The sequence below is a fragment of the Notechis scutatus genome, chromosome 2, assembly GCF_049901735.1.
Source record: "Notechis scutatus isolate UNSWTSFEM ecotype Mainland chromosome 2, rNotScu1.2, whole genome shotgun sequence".
NCBI classification, from domain to species: domain Eukaryota; kingdom Metazoa; phylum Chordata; class Lepidosauria; order Squamata; family Elapidae; genus Notechis; species Notechis scutatus.
Genome location: NC_142010.1, coordinates 125,267,368 through 125,282,291, shown reverse-complemented (window position 1 = coordinate 125,282,291; position 14,924 = coordinate 125,267,368). Strand labels below are relative to the sequence as shown.

Below are 14,924 nucleotides of genomic sequence, written 5' to 3'. Positions count from 1 at the left end.
TTAGGACTGCAGAAAAAACAATTACTGCCAACCTGCCTTCCATCGAGGACCTATATACTGCATGAGTCAAAAAGAGGGCTGTGAAAATATCTACAGACCCCTCACATCCCGGACATAAACTGTTGAAACTCCTTCCCTCAAAACAACGCTTTAGAGCATTGCACACCAGAACAACTAGACACAAGGACAGTTTTTCCCCGAACGCCATCACTCTGCTAAACACATAATTTCCTCAACACTATCCAACTGTTTACAAAGTCTGCACTACTATTATTATTAATCTTCTCATCATTCCTTATCACCCATCCCTCCCACTTGTGACTGTATGACTGTAACTTTGTCACTTGTATACTTACAATTTATATTGACTGTTTCCTAGTATGATTTGATTGCTGATTATACCCTATGACTATCATTAAGTGTTGTATGTTATGATTCCTGATTCTTAACGAATATATATTTTCTTTATGTATATTGAGAGTATTTACACCAAGACAAATTCCTTGTGTGTCCAATCACACTTGGCCAATAAAGAATTCCATTCCATTCCATTCCATTCCATTCCATTCCATTCTATTCTATTCTATTCTATTCTATTCTATTCTATTCTATTCTATTCCATTCCATTCCATTCCATTCCATTATATTCTATTCTATTCCATTCCATTCCATTCCATTCCATTCCATTCCATTCCATTCCATTCCATTCCATTCTATTCTATTCTAGTTACTCTATTTTTAAAAAGCTTATTTTCTTCTTATGGGATATCCTACTTTCTGTTATAATGAATACAGGTAGTCTTCCAACTTATGACCACAGTTCAGCCCAAAATTTCCACTGCTAAGCGAGAGAGTTGTCAAGTGACTTTTGCCCCATTCCACAATCTTTCTTGTCACGGTTGCTAAGTAACTCGCTTACCGTTGTTAAATTGGTAATCCGGTTGTTAAGTGAATCTGGCTTCCCCATTGACTTTGCTTGTCAAAAGCTTGCAGAAAGATGATCGCATGACCCCAGGACATTGCAACCGTCATAAATATGAACCAGACGCCAAGCAGCTGAATTTTGATCACCTGACCACGGGGATGCTACAACAGTCACAAGTGAGAAAAACGGTCATATGTCACTTTTTCAGTGCCGTTGTAAATGTTCACTAAATGAATGGTTGTAAGTCAAGGACTACCTGATTGATCTGCTACTAAAACATGTATCGTTGTATCTACCTGCCTCTGGTTTGCTCACTTATTGCTATGTTGCCTCAGTAACATACTTTAACAACAACAAGAAGAACATACATTAGCTGGAAGACTCTCATTCTAAGTTCTGCAATCAGGCTTCTCACTCACTCATCTTCTGTCCTTAGCAGAGCACTGGGAATCTCCATTAGCTGGAGGATTCCTAATCCCCAGGAGATGATTAAGGTGGGAACAGGAATGGCCTCTTACTGGTGGTCATAGATAGGGGTGGATTAATTGTCTACCGATCTGTGTAGAGGATGGCTGAGATGAAAGGAATACTGTTAAGGAAATTGTTAAGAAAGAGTAAAAGAGACTGTAAGGAACACCTCGGCCCTGAGAAAGAAGAAACCCTGAAAAAAGAGACTCAAACAACTCCACCATGGTCCTGTATATATAAGAGGAGCCAGAGGGACACCCTGTCAAGCTTTCAAAATTGTGTTATTATAGCTGATACCAGTATTCTCTCTCTCTCTCTCTCTCTCTCTCTTTCTTTCTATCCATCCATCCAGCTAGCTAGCTATCTCTAATCTATCATCTCTCTATGTCTCTCTAATCTATCATCTCTCTCTATATCATCTCTCTCTCTCTCTAATCTATCATTTCTCTATGTCTAATCTCTCATCTCTCATCTATCTATCTATCTATCTATCTATCTATCTATCTATCTATCTATCTATCTAATCTTTATCTATCTATTTTGTATCTATCATTATCTATATTTATCATCCATCTATATCTATCTACCTTCTGATTAATCAATCTATTTATTCCGTGCATCCATCCATCCATCCATTCCTAAATCCACCCATCTTCTGTGTGTGCACACATTCTATGCCAAGCATCCTCACTAAATGATACACATTAATCTACTTTGATATTACTGGATGAATTTAAAGCTCATAAACCACAGAGGTCTTAATAAAGCAGATTCCTCATAGTGCAGCTGGAGTGTATTTGGTGCCTCTGATGTATGTCAGCCATGTACCTGCATAGGGTGGGAGCGGGGAATCGAGAAAATAAATTCACGGCCCTCCGCTGCCTTTCAAATCTGCTCAGTAAACAAAGAGGCAATTATAGAGATGGTGAGTTAACTACGAGCCACGTGACTGGAATTGATGGCTCCTCACAAACATTGGTCTACTGGGAAGGGCGGGGTGCAGGATCAATGAGCATGCTTAGAGACCGGTTTGGTGGGCTTTCTTGGGATTTGAGTAAAATGGATTGTAAATAATAATACTGGCTGTTTTTCTCAGATTCCCGTCATCCAAGACTCTTTGGACATGCTCACATTTCTTCAGACTGGCAGATCCTGCAATTTGTTACTCGCCGCAATTATCTTTTATTATTTTTATAGTGCTCTCAAGACATTTAGTGCTTTGCAAAATTAAATTAAAGGGCTGAAAGCTTTGCAATCATCTGCTCGCTTTCCTGCTAACAAATGGCAAGCATTCAATTTGTCTTTAGACTTGCTTTCTCTTGATAATCACTGCCGGTCGGAAAGGGAAAAGGCAATGCTCTGGAAGATAAATAGGGATCCTGTGGTTCTCTCCAAGCTGTGTTGGAAAACAATTAAAATGTTCCAGCCTCTGGCCATACAGCTGTCACAGAATCCCAGGTACCCGGGTGTTTGTTGTGAAAACTCTTCAGAGGTTGTCTCTGTGGTTCTCGTTACAAGAGGACGGGGCCACCGTGAACGAGCTGTATCCACTTTGATTTATATTGTAGATTCTTTCAGTTCCAGTCATTGGCTGGGCTTCGACAAAACACTTTTTCTTGCAGCCACCTTTCCCTTTCTGTGCAATTAATAATCACCCTATCATGGCGAGCTGCTTTCAATCGCTTGAGATGTTATGCATTTCAACTCCATGTAAATATTATGAATCGTAATAAATAACCAAAGAATCGTTCGGTGCGGTAGAAAGAATTCTTTACGTGTGATAGGCTGGTAGGTTCCCAGGCAAGTGGGTACATTGGAACAGGTCCTAGATTTGTACTGACAATTTCCGTTCTGATCTATGAGACTATACAGGCCCTGGGAAATAGTACCTTAGTTTAGCAGCCCCCAAGTTTGGGGAGCCAGGGACCAGTGCTGTGAAAAGTGGTTTTTCCTCAAACCAAGGGTGTGTGGTTTGTGTGCTGCTGTACACGGATGGGGCTTCATTCATTTCCATAACCCAGTTCCTGGCTGTTGTGGCCTGTCGGCCGCTGGCTTCTCCAGCAGCTGAATCAGATGATGAGGAGGCATGGAAGTCAGGATTAGCATCAAGGCAACCTGAGAGCTCCAAGGGGGAAGAGGGAATGGAGCTGACAGAAAGAAAGAGAGAGAGAGGCAAAGCCTGGGCCATCCGTCAGCCCTCAGATGGAGAGTCAATAGCCCCCAGGTCTGGAGGTGGCTGATGAGGAACAGGAGGAACATCTGGGTCCAGTGCCTGACTCACGGATGCGCAGAAGCAGAGGAGAGGAGAGCAGTGGAAATCTGTGGACTGATCCTGGGGAAGGAAGAGCCACCTCTGCTAGCGAAGCCCCACCCTAGCTCTGGGGATAAAAGGCAGGAGCGGAGATGAATAGATGTGGCAGACAACTATTCATCTCCCTATAAGATAGACTTGTTAGCCTGAGGTGAACGATGGCTGCTGGCGCTCCTAATAAGGGACTCATTGCTTCAACTACAGAGGGTATGTCATGTTTGGGGAGCTGGGTCAGAACACTGGTGGGCTGTGGACAATGCTGGTCCCTGACCGAGGGTCGAGGATCCCCGCCTTAGTTAATATCTTGGAGTTTTTCTCAGAGTTGCTTCTTTTTTAATTTTTTAAAAATATGTTTTTATTAAGTTTCTATTGTTTCAACATAAAACATCATAGTTTCAACAACATTCTTGACATCTATACAAGTTCTTATCTTAACTATCTTAAGTATTTTAACACATTGTATTTATATTTATCTAATATTAATTAATAACTTTAACTATAATTGTTACTTCTATATTCTTATATAATTTACAAATTTACATTTTACGTTCTTAAGGCTTCTTACAGTTAAATTTCTTGTCTTATTTTTTAGTTCTGTTTGCTAACCAATCATGCCATTTATTTCAGATTAGGAAGTATTCAGAGCCTTTGCACAAACTCCCAATATTCCTAAAGAAGAACTGATATTATGAAAAGTAACAGAAAGTGCCGAAATGAATATGTTAACGTTGAAATTGAAAGAAAGAGATGACTCTGAATACTCAGAGTTGCTTATTACTCCCTTAAGGTTTATAGAGGAGGGAGGAAGAAGTATGAGAGGATCTCTTCAAGTCAGATATTTGGATCCTGTTAGGAGCACTAGCAAAGCAGATGTCATCAGATCAACTTCAAGCAAGGCTGGAGAAATCCTGTACAGACCACCATCATATGGTCAGTACAAGTAATCCTTGTCTTATAATCGTTCGTTTAGTGATCATTCAAAATTACCATGGCACTGAAAAAAGTTATTTATGACTGTTTTTCATACCTATGACCGTTGCAGGAACCCTATTGTAACGTGATCAAAGTTCCCTTGCTTGGCAACTGGCATGTACTTATGACAGTTGCCATGTCCTGGGGTCATGTGATCAGCGTTTGCAACTTTATGACAAGCAAAGGCAATGGGGAAGGCAGATTCGCTTAGCTGCGTTATTCACTTAACAACTGCAGTGAGTCATTTAACAACTTTAGAAAAATTGTAAAATGGGGCAAAACTTGCTTAACAACTGTTCCATTTAGCAACATAAATTTTGGCTCCAGTTATGGTTGTAAGTCAAGGATATTTGTAAAAATCTGTGTCAACATTGAGTAAATAAACCCAAATGCAATAAACAAACAAACAAACAAACCACCCCAACCCAGTATTTTTTTACTTGAAGGAGTTTGGACAGGCACATCCAGTGGACTCTGGGCTGTACACAAAGCTACGGAAAACATAAAAACAGCTAAAATATTGAACCACGCAGAACACCCAGATTTAAATAATCGATTGGACAACAAAAGTGACCAAACAAAACAAGGTCCATGGCACAAAAACATCAACCTAGGACCAAAGCCAGATTTTCAAGGCCTTTTGGCCCTCCAGGGTGTGACAGTCCTGACAGTTAGAACCAGAGGTGGTATTCAGCAGGTTCTGACCAGTTCTAGAGAACTGGTAGAGGAAATTTTGAGTAGTTTGGGGAACCAGTAAATACCACCTCTGATTGGAGATTTTACAGTAGCCTTCCCCTGCCACGCCCACCAAGCCACAGATCCGGTAGTAAGAAATTTTGAATCCCACCACTGGTTTGAACAATTAATCAATGAAACAACTTGCCTCCAGAAGTTCTGAATGCTCCAACACGAGAAGTTTTTAAAAAGATGTTGGATGACCATTTGTCTGAAGTGGTGTAGGGGTTCCTGCCTAGGCAGGGGGTTGGACTAGAAGACCTCCAAGGTCCCTTCCAATTATTCTATTCTATTCTATTCTATTCTATTCTATTCTATTCTATCCTATCCTATCCTATCCTATCCTATTCTAAGAAAGGGTGTCCTCTTTATCTCTAGGGGGATGCTGTTCCAGAGGATGGGGGGGGGGGGCTGCAACTCCTTAGTCAACACCAGATGATAATGTTCAATGGAAGGGACTTGGAGTACATTCATCCTGCTGGAATGTCCCGGGCGGATGGCACCAGTTGGAGATAAGTGGTCTCTCAGATATCAGATTTTCTCCACAACCCTTAAAAGTACCAGAAATAGCACGAGATGTCTAATGGCTTCTTCCTTCCCTCTCCCTCCCCTTCCCTTGGCAAAAATGTGAAAGCAATCTGGGTGATCTCACCCATCGCTACCTTCCTCCGAGATGTCTCCCCTTAGGACAGAACATGGCGGTATGAGTGCCCCCCCCCCGGGAGTTTGGCGCCTCTTAGTTTTGGGCCCCCTGGCAGAGGCTGCTCCTTTGGAAGTCCTTCCCAGTTCATCCTTCCTCCTAGATGCTGGTCCTGCTGGAAGCTTTAGTGAGACTCCAGGACTCCTTCCCCTCTCTAATATTTCTGATAGTGAAAAATGAATGGTAGGCCTCCTGTGACAGGGGAGCTTGACAGAGGGCTGCAGCTGGCCTCAGCTATTGCACGCAAGGCCAAAAAGCTGGCTGGAGGTAGGGGTCTCACCCTGCATAGTGGGAAGCTGATTCTATTCTATTCCATTCCTTAACCTCAGGTGCCAGTTGTAAATACCCCTTTCCTGCCTTGTTTTTTAATTGAATGATTTTATTGCTTTTAATTTTGCAAGCTTTCTGATGTTTAACAATGGTTCAAAGTTACAGCAGTTCTGGAAAAAGCGGCTTATGACCTGTACTTGCACTTAAGACTGTCAGAACACCCATCACCCCAGGGTCACGTGATCAACAATTCAAGTGCTTGGCAACCGGCTCACATTTATGACTGACTGGTCACAGCATCCTGTGGTCAGGTGATCATGATTTGGGACCTAGTTTTCTGATTCCCAAAACAAAAAACACCCTTTGCGCTGATTCACTTAATGAACATAATAAAAAGTGCCATAAAATCAGTTCTGATTGATTTTACGACTGCAATGGCTTATGCCAAAGAAAATCGCTGTCTCAGCTATGATTGTAACTCAAGGACTACCTGTATGGTCATTCCATCCAATCAGTCTACCGCAGAGGTCTCCAACCTTGGCAACTTTAAGACTTGTGGACTTCAACTCCCAGAATTCTGGGAGTTGAAGTCCAAAAGTCTTAAAGTTGCCAAGGTTGGAGACCCCTGGTCTACCGTACCATGTTCCCAGTGCAGAATTCATACTCCAGTAGCCTTTATTTTCTCTGCCTTGAAACCACCCTTCCAGTCTAGTGGGATGGAAAAGACCAGCCCCTCCCCCACTTCCCATTTCTTTCTTTCTTTTTTTTTAAATCAAGTTTTTTTTATTTTATTCTACATGTACTACACATCAATGCATAAACAGTGTAAGCATCAACATTTTGATACAGACAAAAATAATAACTGTAATCGTATCTCTAATGTTAATATACATACTTGTATTAAATTATAATCCTTCATTATTTAATTATTCAATATTCCAATACATTCTTCTAATGCCAATCACCATATTCTTTAAACATAGATGATAATTTCATTATTCAATTTCTTCTTTTATTTTTTATTTAAAAAATAAACCACTTCCCATTTCTTTCTGAAGCCAAACCAGCAACACAAATATACAAAGGAATAGCTTGAGAGTGAGCTCTCTTCCTGGCATCACAACCCTTGGAAAAATCAAAACCCAATCTATGTATCAACCATGCACAATATGATTTGAACACAATCCTTGGGAATCTAGGGCTTTGAAGTGGGCAGAATGTATTCACAAACCTTGATCAATTACGTGAAAAACATGGAGATGTTTTCTTAGAACTTTCCTTTGCACTCAATCACATTCCCATTCTTGGATGTGGAATGCCAATTTTATTTTATTTATTTATTTTGTCAAGCATGCATTTGATTTATATATATATATATATATATATATATATATATATATATATATATATATATATATATATATATATATATATATATATATATATATGTATATGTATATGTGTGTGTGTGTATATGTATATGTATATGTATATGTATATGTGTATATGTATATGTATATGTATATGTATATGTATATGTATATATGTATATATGTATATATGTATATATGTATATATGTATATATGTATAAACATGATTATTAATACATGAAATAGATACGAATAAAAGGGAACATTAAGACAGGGACGGTAGGCACGTTGGTGCGCTTATGCATGCCCTTTACAGACCTCTTAGGAATGACTATTAGGTCTGTGACTGCCCATTCTCTCCAGTTTTATTTTAATGCATTTTCCTTCCTCGACAAAACCATCAGGAAGTAGCCTGGAAAATTCATGCCTGTAGTAGGAAGTAACGGTATAATTTATGCCAAGAGATAGAACCTCAAAGACGGGAGAACAAATAGCCCAGAGGGTTAACCTGAAAGCAGAAGTTATGGCCCTAAAGCAAGGCTGCCATGGTGCTTAGGGATCAGACCAACCAACATACCTCCTGGCAGGCTTATGGGCCCGCAACCTTGTTCCTTCTCCATGTTGTTTTCTTCAATGTAGATCCGTTTGATGCAAAGCCTCCATAGCCCAAAGTGAGCTGTCTCACAGGTAGTGTTGTATTCCTCCACCTTAGGATTCAGCACAGCCCAATGATCGGTCACCACTGCTGTGAACATCAAGGCAACCCCTATCAGAATAATAGCGAAGGTCACCTGGACTTTGAGAGCCTTGCCTTCAGTCATGCCTGGAAAATGTAGGGTAGAAAGAGGGTCTAGGTGCTGCTTTTGCTCCTCTGGCAAGGAGTACCGAGAGTTGCTAGAAGCGTCTCCCAAAAGGCTTGTCGTAGCTAAGCATGTTCAAATGCCAGCCCTGTTATCCCAGAGGGGAGGAGGTTGGGGGCTGGGGGAAGACAAGCAGACCATGGAGGGTACACCTGTTGGGATCCATCAGATGACGGGGCTGGCTTGGACTGAGGAACTGCTATTAATGTATAGAAGGGGTGGAGTCACAAGGGCTGTTCAAATTACAGCGTAGATAGGGAATTCCTGAACCCAGGCGTGAAGCACAGCTGTGTGCAAGAAATTATCTTTTCACCATGCTCCTTTCTGCCCCAGTTTGCATGATGCTGTGGTTGTGTGCATACCCTTCAAGAATAGTCACGAATACTATCTGGTTGTTGCAGCAGAACTGGAAATGTCTGACCAACTAAGTCAAATGTTCCATCAAGAAAAGGGTTGTCTTTCTAGACTTAAATGTTGGCTTGTATGTGTGGTTGCATTCGGATACAAGCAGTCTGTTTTGGCTGCTCACACAGAGGGGCAAGAAGCTGGAAAGAACATTAGGAATTCACCAGTTATTGCTTAGTTTTTTTTTGTCTCATCCCGGTACATTGTGCCCTCAAAAGAAGCTTTTGATTTTTATTACTGAATAATAGTTTGCCGACAGGAACTGGGGATGGAAGAGTGAATGGCTTTCACCAACTAGCTTTCATGCCCAAGTGAGGCCTCGAATTCACAACCTCCTGGTTTCTAAATCAGCCCCTACAATAGTTTTTCCTAAGACGACACATCTTAAAATGGCTAAGGTTGGAAAATATTGACCTAGAGAATGTTGTTATCGTTCTGCTACACACACACACACACACACATACAAATGCAGCAAGACTACAGAAACTATTCTGCAGAATGGATGGATGCATTAAATGTGCCTGTGAAAATGTTTTTTAGAATTCTGAAAAACAGGGTACAAGATGAACAACATTTGACCAGCACAGTGTGACCTCATGCTGAGTAGGAAGTATGTAAGCCAGATGTTTGCTCTTCAGCCGATCACTGAGGAACAGATGAATGTGAGGAAGACTATTGCACAATTTTTGATCCAGTAAAAATATATAAAGAAATAAATAGGTTTATTTATATGTTATCTTTATTGCTTTATTAGATAGATGAACAAAACTAACTTAAAACAGTATAAAAAAAAGAGAGAGAAACAGATGTCCAAAAAAGAGGACACACCCACAAACATGTATACACACATGTTGTGACTCCGAGACTTGAACCTGATCAATCAGCAGATATGGGTTCAAGCGAGGAAGAAGATCTGGCACTGAGATTCGAGCCTGCATTATTAAGTGACTTAGAGGGGAGTCAAGTAGAGGGAGAGGAGTTGGATTTGAGAGATGAACCTGATTTATTGGAGGATTCAGAGGCCACTCTCTCCCCTGAACCAACTTCCCTAATTAAACTTCAGGTGTTAACTGTTAATCAGGAAAGTGTGTCGGAGGTTTCAAGCGGAGATGAAACTGCCGGATGCTGGCTGGATGCCAGAACTAGGAGAAGATTGAGACGTCAATCTCAATTAGAAAAGAGACGTCCAGCAAAGGATTAATTAATGAGACTGACACGCCCTCTCTTAGAGGATATAAGGGAGCGCATGACTTTGTAATATTTGCTGGAAACAAAGTGAGTTTTGCCTTGGAAAGATTTGCGTCTGATTACTGTGTTGTGATTTACGAACTATACAGAATTGCCGGACAGATTCTAGGAGGATTGCCAAAGGACTGTGATAACAGAGCAACTGAATCTCCTGTCTCTGGTTTTGTAAAGTGTTTGAACTATATAACTTGAAGTTTCATCTGTGGATACAGGTGGGACAGAACACACGCATGTATCTTATAAAAATCTCAAACACACAGAATAACATTAGTCTTTTTTCACATTGGTAGGAAGAAAGGTCAGAGGTGGCTAGTGAACCCATCTTGAAAATTCAAGAGTTTAAATTAGGTCTGGTGTCTGGCAAAATATTTCTAACAGACCACTCTTTAACTACTCTCCATGTGTGGTAAATCCAGAGTTTTCATCAATTGATTAATTCCAGATCTTTTGATAAATTGTTTAATAATACATTAACATTTTTAAGCCCCTTTTTCTTAGCATCCCATTAAAAATATGTTAAACTAAAAAGGACAACCAATCCACTCCACTCACCTCCATTCCATTCCATTCCACTGTACTTGACGTTCAACTTTTACTCTAATCCTCAATGTTTCAATGCATGGTGAATATGTTGAATTTTGGAACAGTTTGCCCTACACTGAAGATTGCTGAATATAAGGGTAGTGAACCCACAGCAGCTCTTGAAGAAGTTAATTGGGGAGAAAGAGGCATTAATACAAATCATGGAAAGTTCACTCACCTCTGATTTGCCAATGACACTGAGATGATCAATCACAACATCAAAGAAGATGAAAACTGTTTAAACAAGCTCAATGAAGCAAGTAATGCAGTTAGCTTAAAGATCAATAGAAACAAAACTCAATATATGTGCAACTGATTTTGCCAATACCAGAAAATGGAGCTTGGAAATGAGCCAATAGAAGATGTGAATTCTTTCATCTAGCTTGGTCAGGAAATCAATATTTCATACAAAATTGACCAAGAAGTATCATCAAGGAGAAAAGTAGCTCAGCTCAACTCAGCTCAGCTTTAATGACATAAAAACATTTCCCCAGGAGATGGGAAACCCCAAGACAAGAGCAAATACTTTCCACACCTTGACCTTTGATGCAAAAACCTATGGATGTGACGTGCGGAACTGACAGAAATCAGATGTAGAAATGTTTGGAGTCACATCATGCACAATGGAAAGATAAATGCTAAAAATTTCTCTTAGAAATAGAATTGGAAATGAAGAAATTTAACAACCATTTCAAAGATGTCATAAAAACAGCATTAAAAATGGAAATACTGTATAAAAGGGCAAGGCACCTTTATATTTATCTGACAATAAGTGGACACAAAAAGTGACAGGATAGTGGATCTATAATTACACAAGCCTGTTTGGAAGACCTTATACAAGATGGAGAAATAGACCCCCCCTCCCCAAAAGGTCTTAGTTCCAATTGGACAACATAGTGAAAGACTGAATTAAATATAGGGTATTTGTTGAAGTTGTAAATGTGGAAGCAACTCTGTCCAGATCCATTGTAAAGTGATAGAAATGGAAAGTAAAATGCTGTACATGGCCCTGAAAATCTAAACCTTTTTTTTTTTGCAAGGAATGTTAGAGAGTCTGTATGATGCAACAAGAAGTATGGCATATTATCAACCAAAGTGGTTGTTTTTTGCAGTAAAAATTGAACAAATTATTGCAAATTATTGCAAGTTGGCTAGAGGGAGTAGGTAAATTCTTGATAGAATGTTTACTGAAGATGAGAAAATGGTTGGAGAAATTTGAAGCTGTAGAATGCTGGTGGAAAGATAATGGATAATAGCTATTCCATCGAAAGAAGCCATAATTATTGTGTGCAGAAGTGTCCTGAATTTAACCATTTTGTTAAAAGAAAGTAAATGTCAGGAGAAAAATAGAAATAGGTTGGATGAACGTGGAAATTGAGTACTTAAAAAGTGTTTATGGTAAAGCAAAAAAAGATAATCAAGAATGAATGGATGATGAGCAAAAAAATAAAAGAATCCCTATGGATTTTACTCCACTAGTCAGTGCTGACTATTGGGGCAGAGTTTATCACCGTTTCAAGATCAATGAGCCAATGCTGTCTGAAGACATTTCCACAGTCATGTGGCCAGAATGATGTTGCAGAAGGCTGTTACCTTCCCACAGAAGTGGTACCTATTTATCTACTTGTATTTACATGCTCTCAAACTGCTAGGTTGATAGGAGCTGAGGTGAGGATGGGAGGTCGCCCCATCATGTGGCATTCAGGTCTCAAACGTGGGCTGCTGCAATGGTGGGATTCAAAACTTTTTTACTACTGGCTCTGTGGGTGTGGCTTGGCATGGCAGGAAAAGGATACTGCAAAATCTCCAGTCAGAGGTGGTATTTGCCGGTTCTCCGAACTACTCAAAATTTCCGCTACCGGTTCTGCAGAACTGGACAGAACCTGCTGAATACCACCTCTGGGCTGCTGACTTTCCAGCTGACAAGCCCAGCATCTTAACTACTCTGACCAATACAAAAGAAGTTTGTTGAACTAATTGGGTCATATTGAGAGCCTGAGTGCAAAATAAAGGAAAGCAAAAAAAGTAAATGAGTCAAGAAGAAGGGGAAGACTGAGGAAGTCATAGTTGGATGAAATTGATGAGATTCTGCAAAAGAGAGAGGTGAGATCAGGGGTGGGATTCAATTTTTTTAACAACCGGTTCTGTGGGCGTGGCTTAGTTGGTGGGTGTGACTTGGTGGTCATGTGACTGGGTGAACATGTTATTGGCTGGGCGTGGCCAACTCAATATCACTCACATTGAGCCATGCATCTCCTCGCCTGGCCTCTCATGACTGTGGGGATGCTGCAACAGTTGTAAGTGTGAAAAATGGTTATAAGTCACTTTTTCCCATGAGTTTGGGTTAAATATCAAAATGAAAACTCCAAGAAGGCAACAGCAGTCATTTGGATTGGGTAAAACTGAATTGATCCTTCCTCTTAAAAAGTACAGGGTTTTAATAGTTATGTGAGAGAGCTTTTGAGCAGAATTTTAATGGTTAGGTTTTAGGGATGAGATCAATTCTGTTGGATCAAATATCAATCCAATAAAGATGGCAAGAACTGTCAGGAATCACTGGCATGATTGTTTTCTGGTAATGGAGAATGAGCTGACAACAGTTGCAGCTAGGGGGGAAAAATAGCTAATGTTTGAATAGCAAATGCCACTTTGCATTGAGTCTAAAACCCAGATGTGCTCCAAGTCTATATTTTAAATGCCAAAACAGACACTGTGTCTGCAACTGTAAAAACACATTAGCATTAGCACAACTGACTTGCAAGCCTCAAGGGCTGTAAAAATGGAATGGGGTGTGAAGATCTAGTTTACCAAAGTGACTGATGTCTAGAAAAAAAATTAACAAGAGGTTAATTTGAACAATGTCATCATTAAATCTTTAATAAAGTCTTATTCTCTTCAGGCCTCCTCCCCCCCCGCCGGCCCCAGCTTTCATGAAAAAGCTTAGCTGCAGTTGAAACGCCAATACACTGCATGCATGTACACGTGTGCATGCACAAACATACACACACACACATACAGAGACAGCGAGAGAAAGAGAGAGAGAGAAAGAGAGAGAGGTCGCTCCAGAGCAGGTTCACTGTGCAGGCGCCCGTGTCGCCCACCCGCCAGCTGATCTTTGGATAGCTGCCGTGCATGTGCAGGAAGCGGGGTGCATGCAGGAGATGCATGTGCATGCACAGAAACACGCAGCACGCCCAGGGGTGGGATTCAATTTTTTAACAACCGGTTCTGTGGGCATTGTTAGGTATAGAGAATAAGGGAGACCAGACATCTGACCAGTGACTTCAACTCTTTAATAAAGTGATAGACATAACAGAGCCATGCTATGGGCAGCAGTAACCCTTTTATAGGGTTAGCTGTTGCCTTATTAACCAATGAAAATGTGCAACAGGTTCCCACTACTGACCAATAAGGACAGTCCCAAAAGTGGCCAATCAGGGACTGGTTCTGGCCCAATCCCAAGTTGTTGTATAAGGACCAATCAAGTGTGCAGGTTTCAACCCCTAATTTGCATTTAGGTTATACACTTTTATTGATTCACAACACCCCTCCCCTTGGGTTCCGTTTGAGGGGAGCTGTGATAAAATCCTCAAGATAGGCAGGCCGTTTGGTCTGCCTGGATGATTCCCGAGGCTCCACCGGGTTTTGTCCAATGTCCGGTTCGGTGGAGCGTTTGGATGACCATTGTTGAGTTCTATTTCGCTGCACGGCGATTCCGTGCTGCATTCACTGAGGTTGTTTCTGCTACTGTGTGTTTCTTCGGGGTTTTGCAGTTCGTTTTCCCCGTATTAAAGTTCCCTGAAGACATCAACTCCTCCCGCTTCACGTTCGGTGCTTCGCTGGGCTGTAGGGCTCCGTTGACCTGCTATTAGTTGTATCAAAGTCAATTCCCTCGATACTCCTCCCCCTTGAGTTGGTGAACTGGGGAAGTCATGGCCGCTGGGTGGTAATCTCGATCGGAGTTGGTCTATGTGGCGTTCCACACCCTCCCATCGTCTGTTAGCAGGCGGTAAGATCTAGGCCCGGTGAGGTGGGTAACGGTTGCGGGTATCCATAACGGGTCGCGGAAAAGTTTTT

General features: G+C 40.9%; 1 protein-coding gene across 1 annotated transcript in view; it reads right to left on the bottom strand.

Moving 5' to 3' along the window:
* The window catches only part of CACNG1 (calcium voltage-gated channel auxiliary subunit gamma 1), a 40,829-nt gene extending 32,096 nt beyond the window's left edge, over positions 1-8,733 (bottom strand). Inside the window, exon 1 of the mRNA XM_026678783.2 lies at positions 8,330-8,733. Coding sequence (XP_026534568.1) covers positions 8,330-8,573 — 244 coding nt within the window. The 5' untranslated portion in view covers positions 8,574-8,733. The remainder of the gene's footprint in view (positions 1-8,329) is intronic.
* Positions 8,734-14,924: the final 6,191 nt, after the last annotated feature.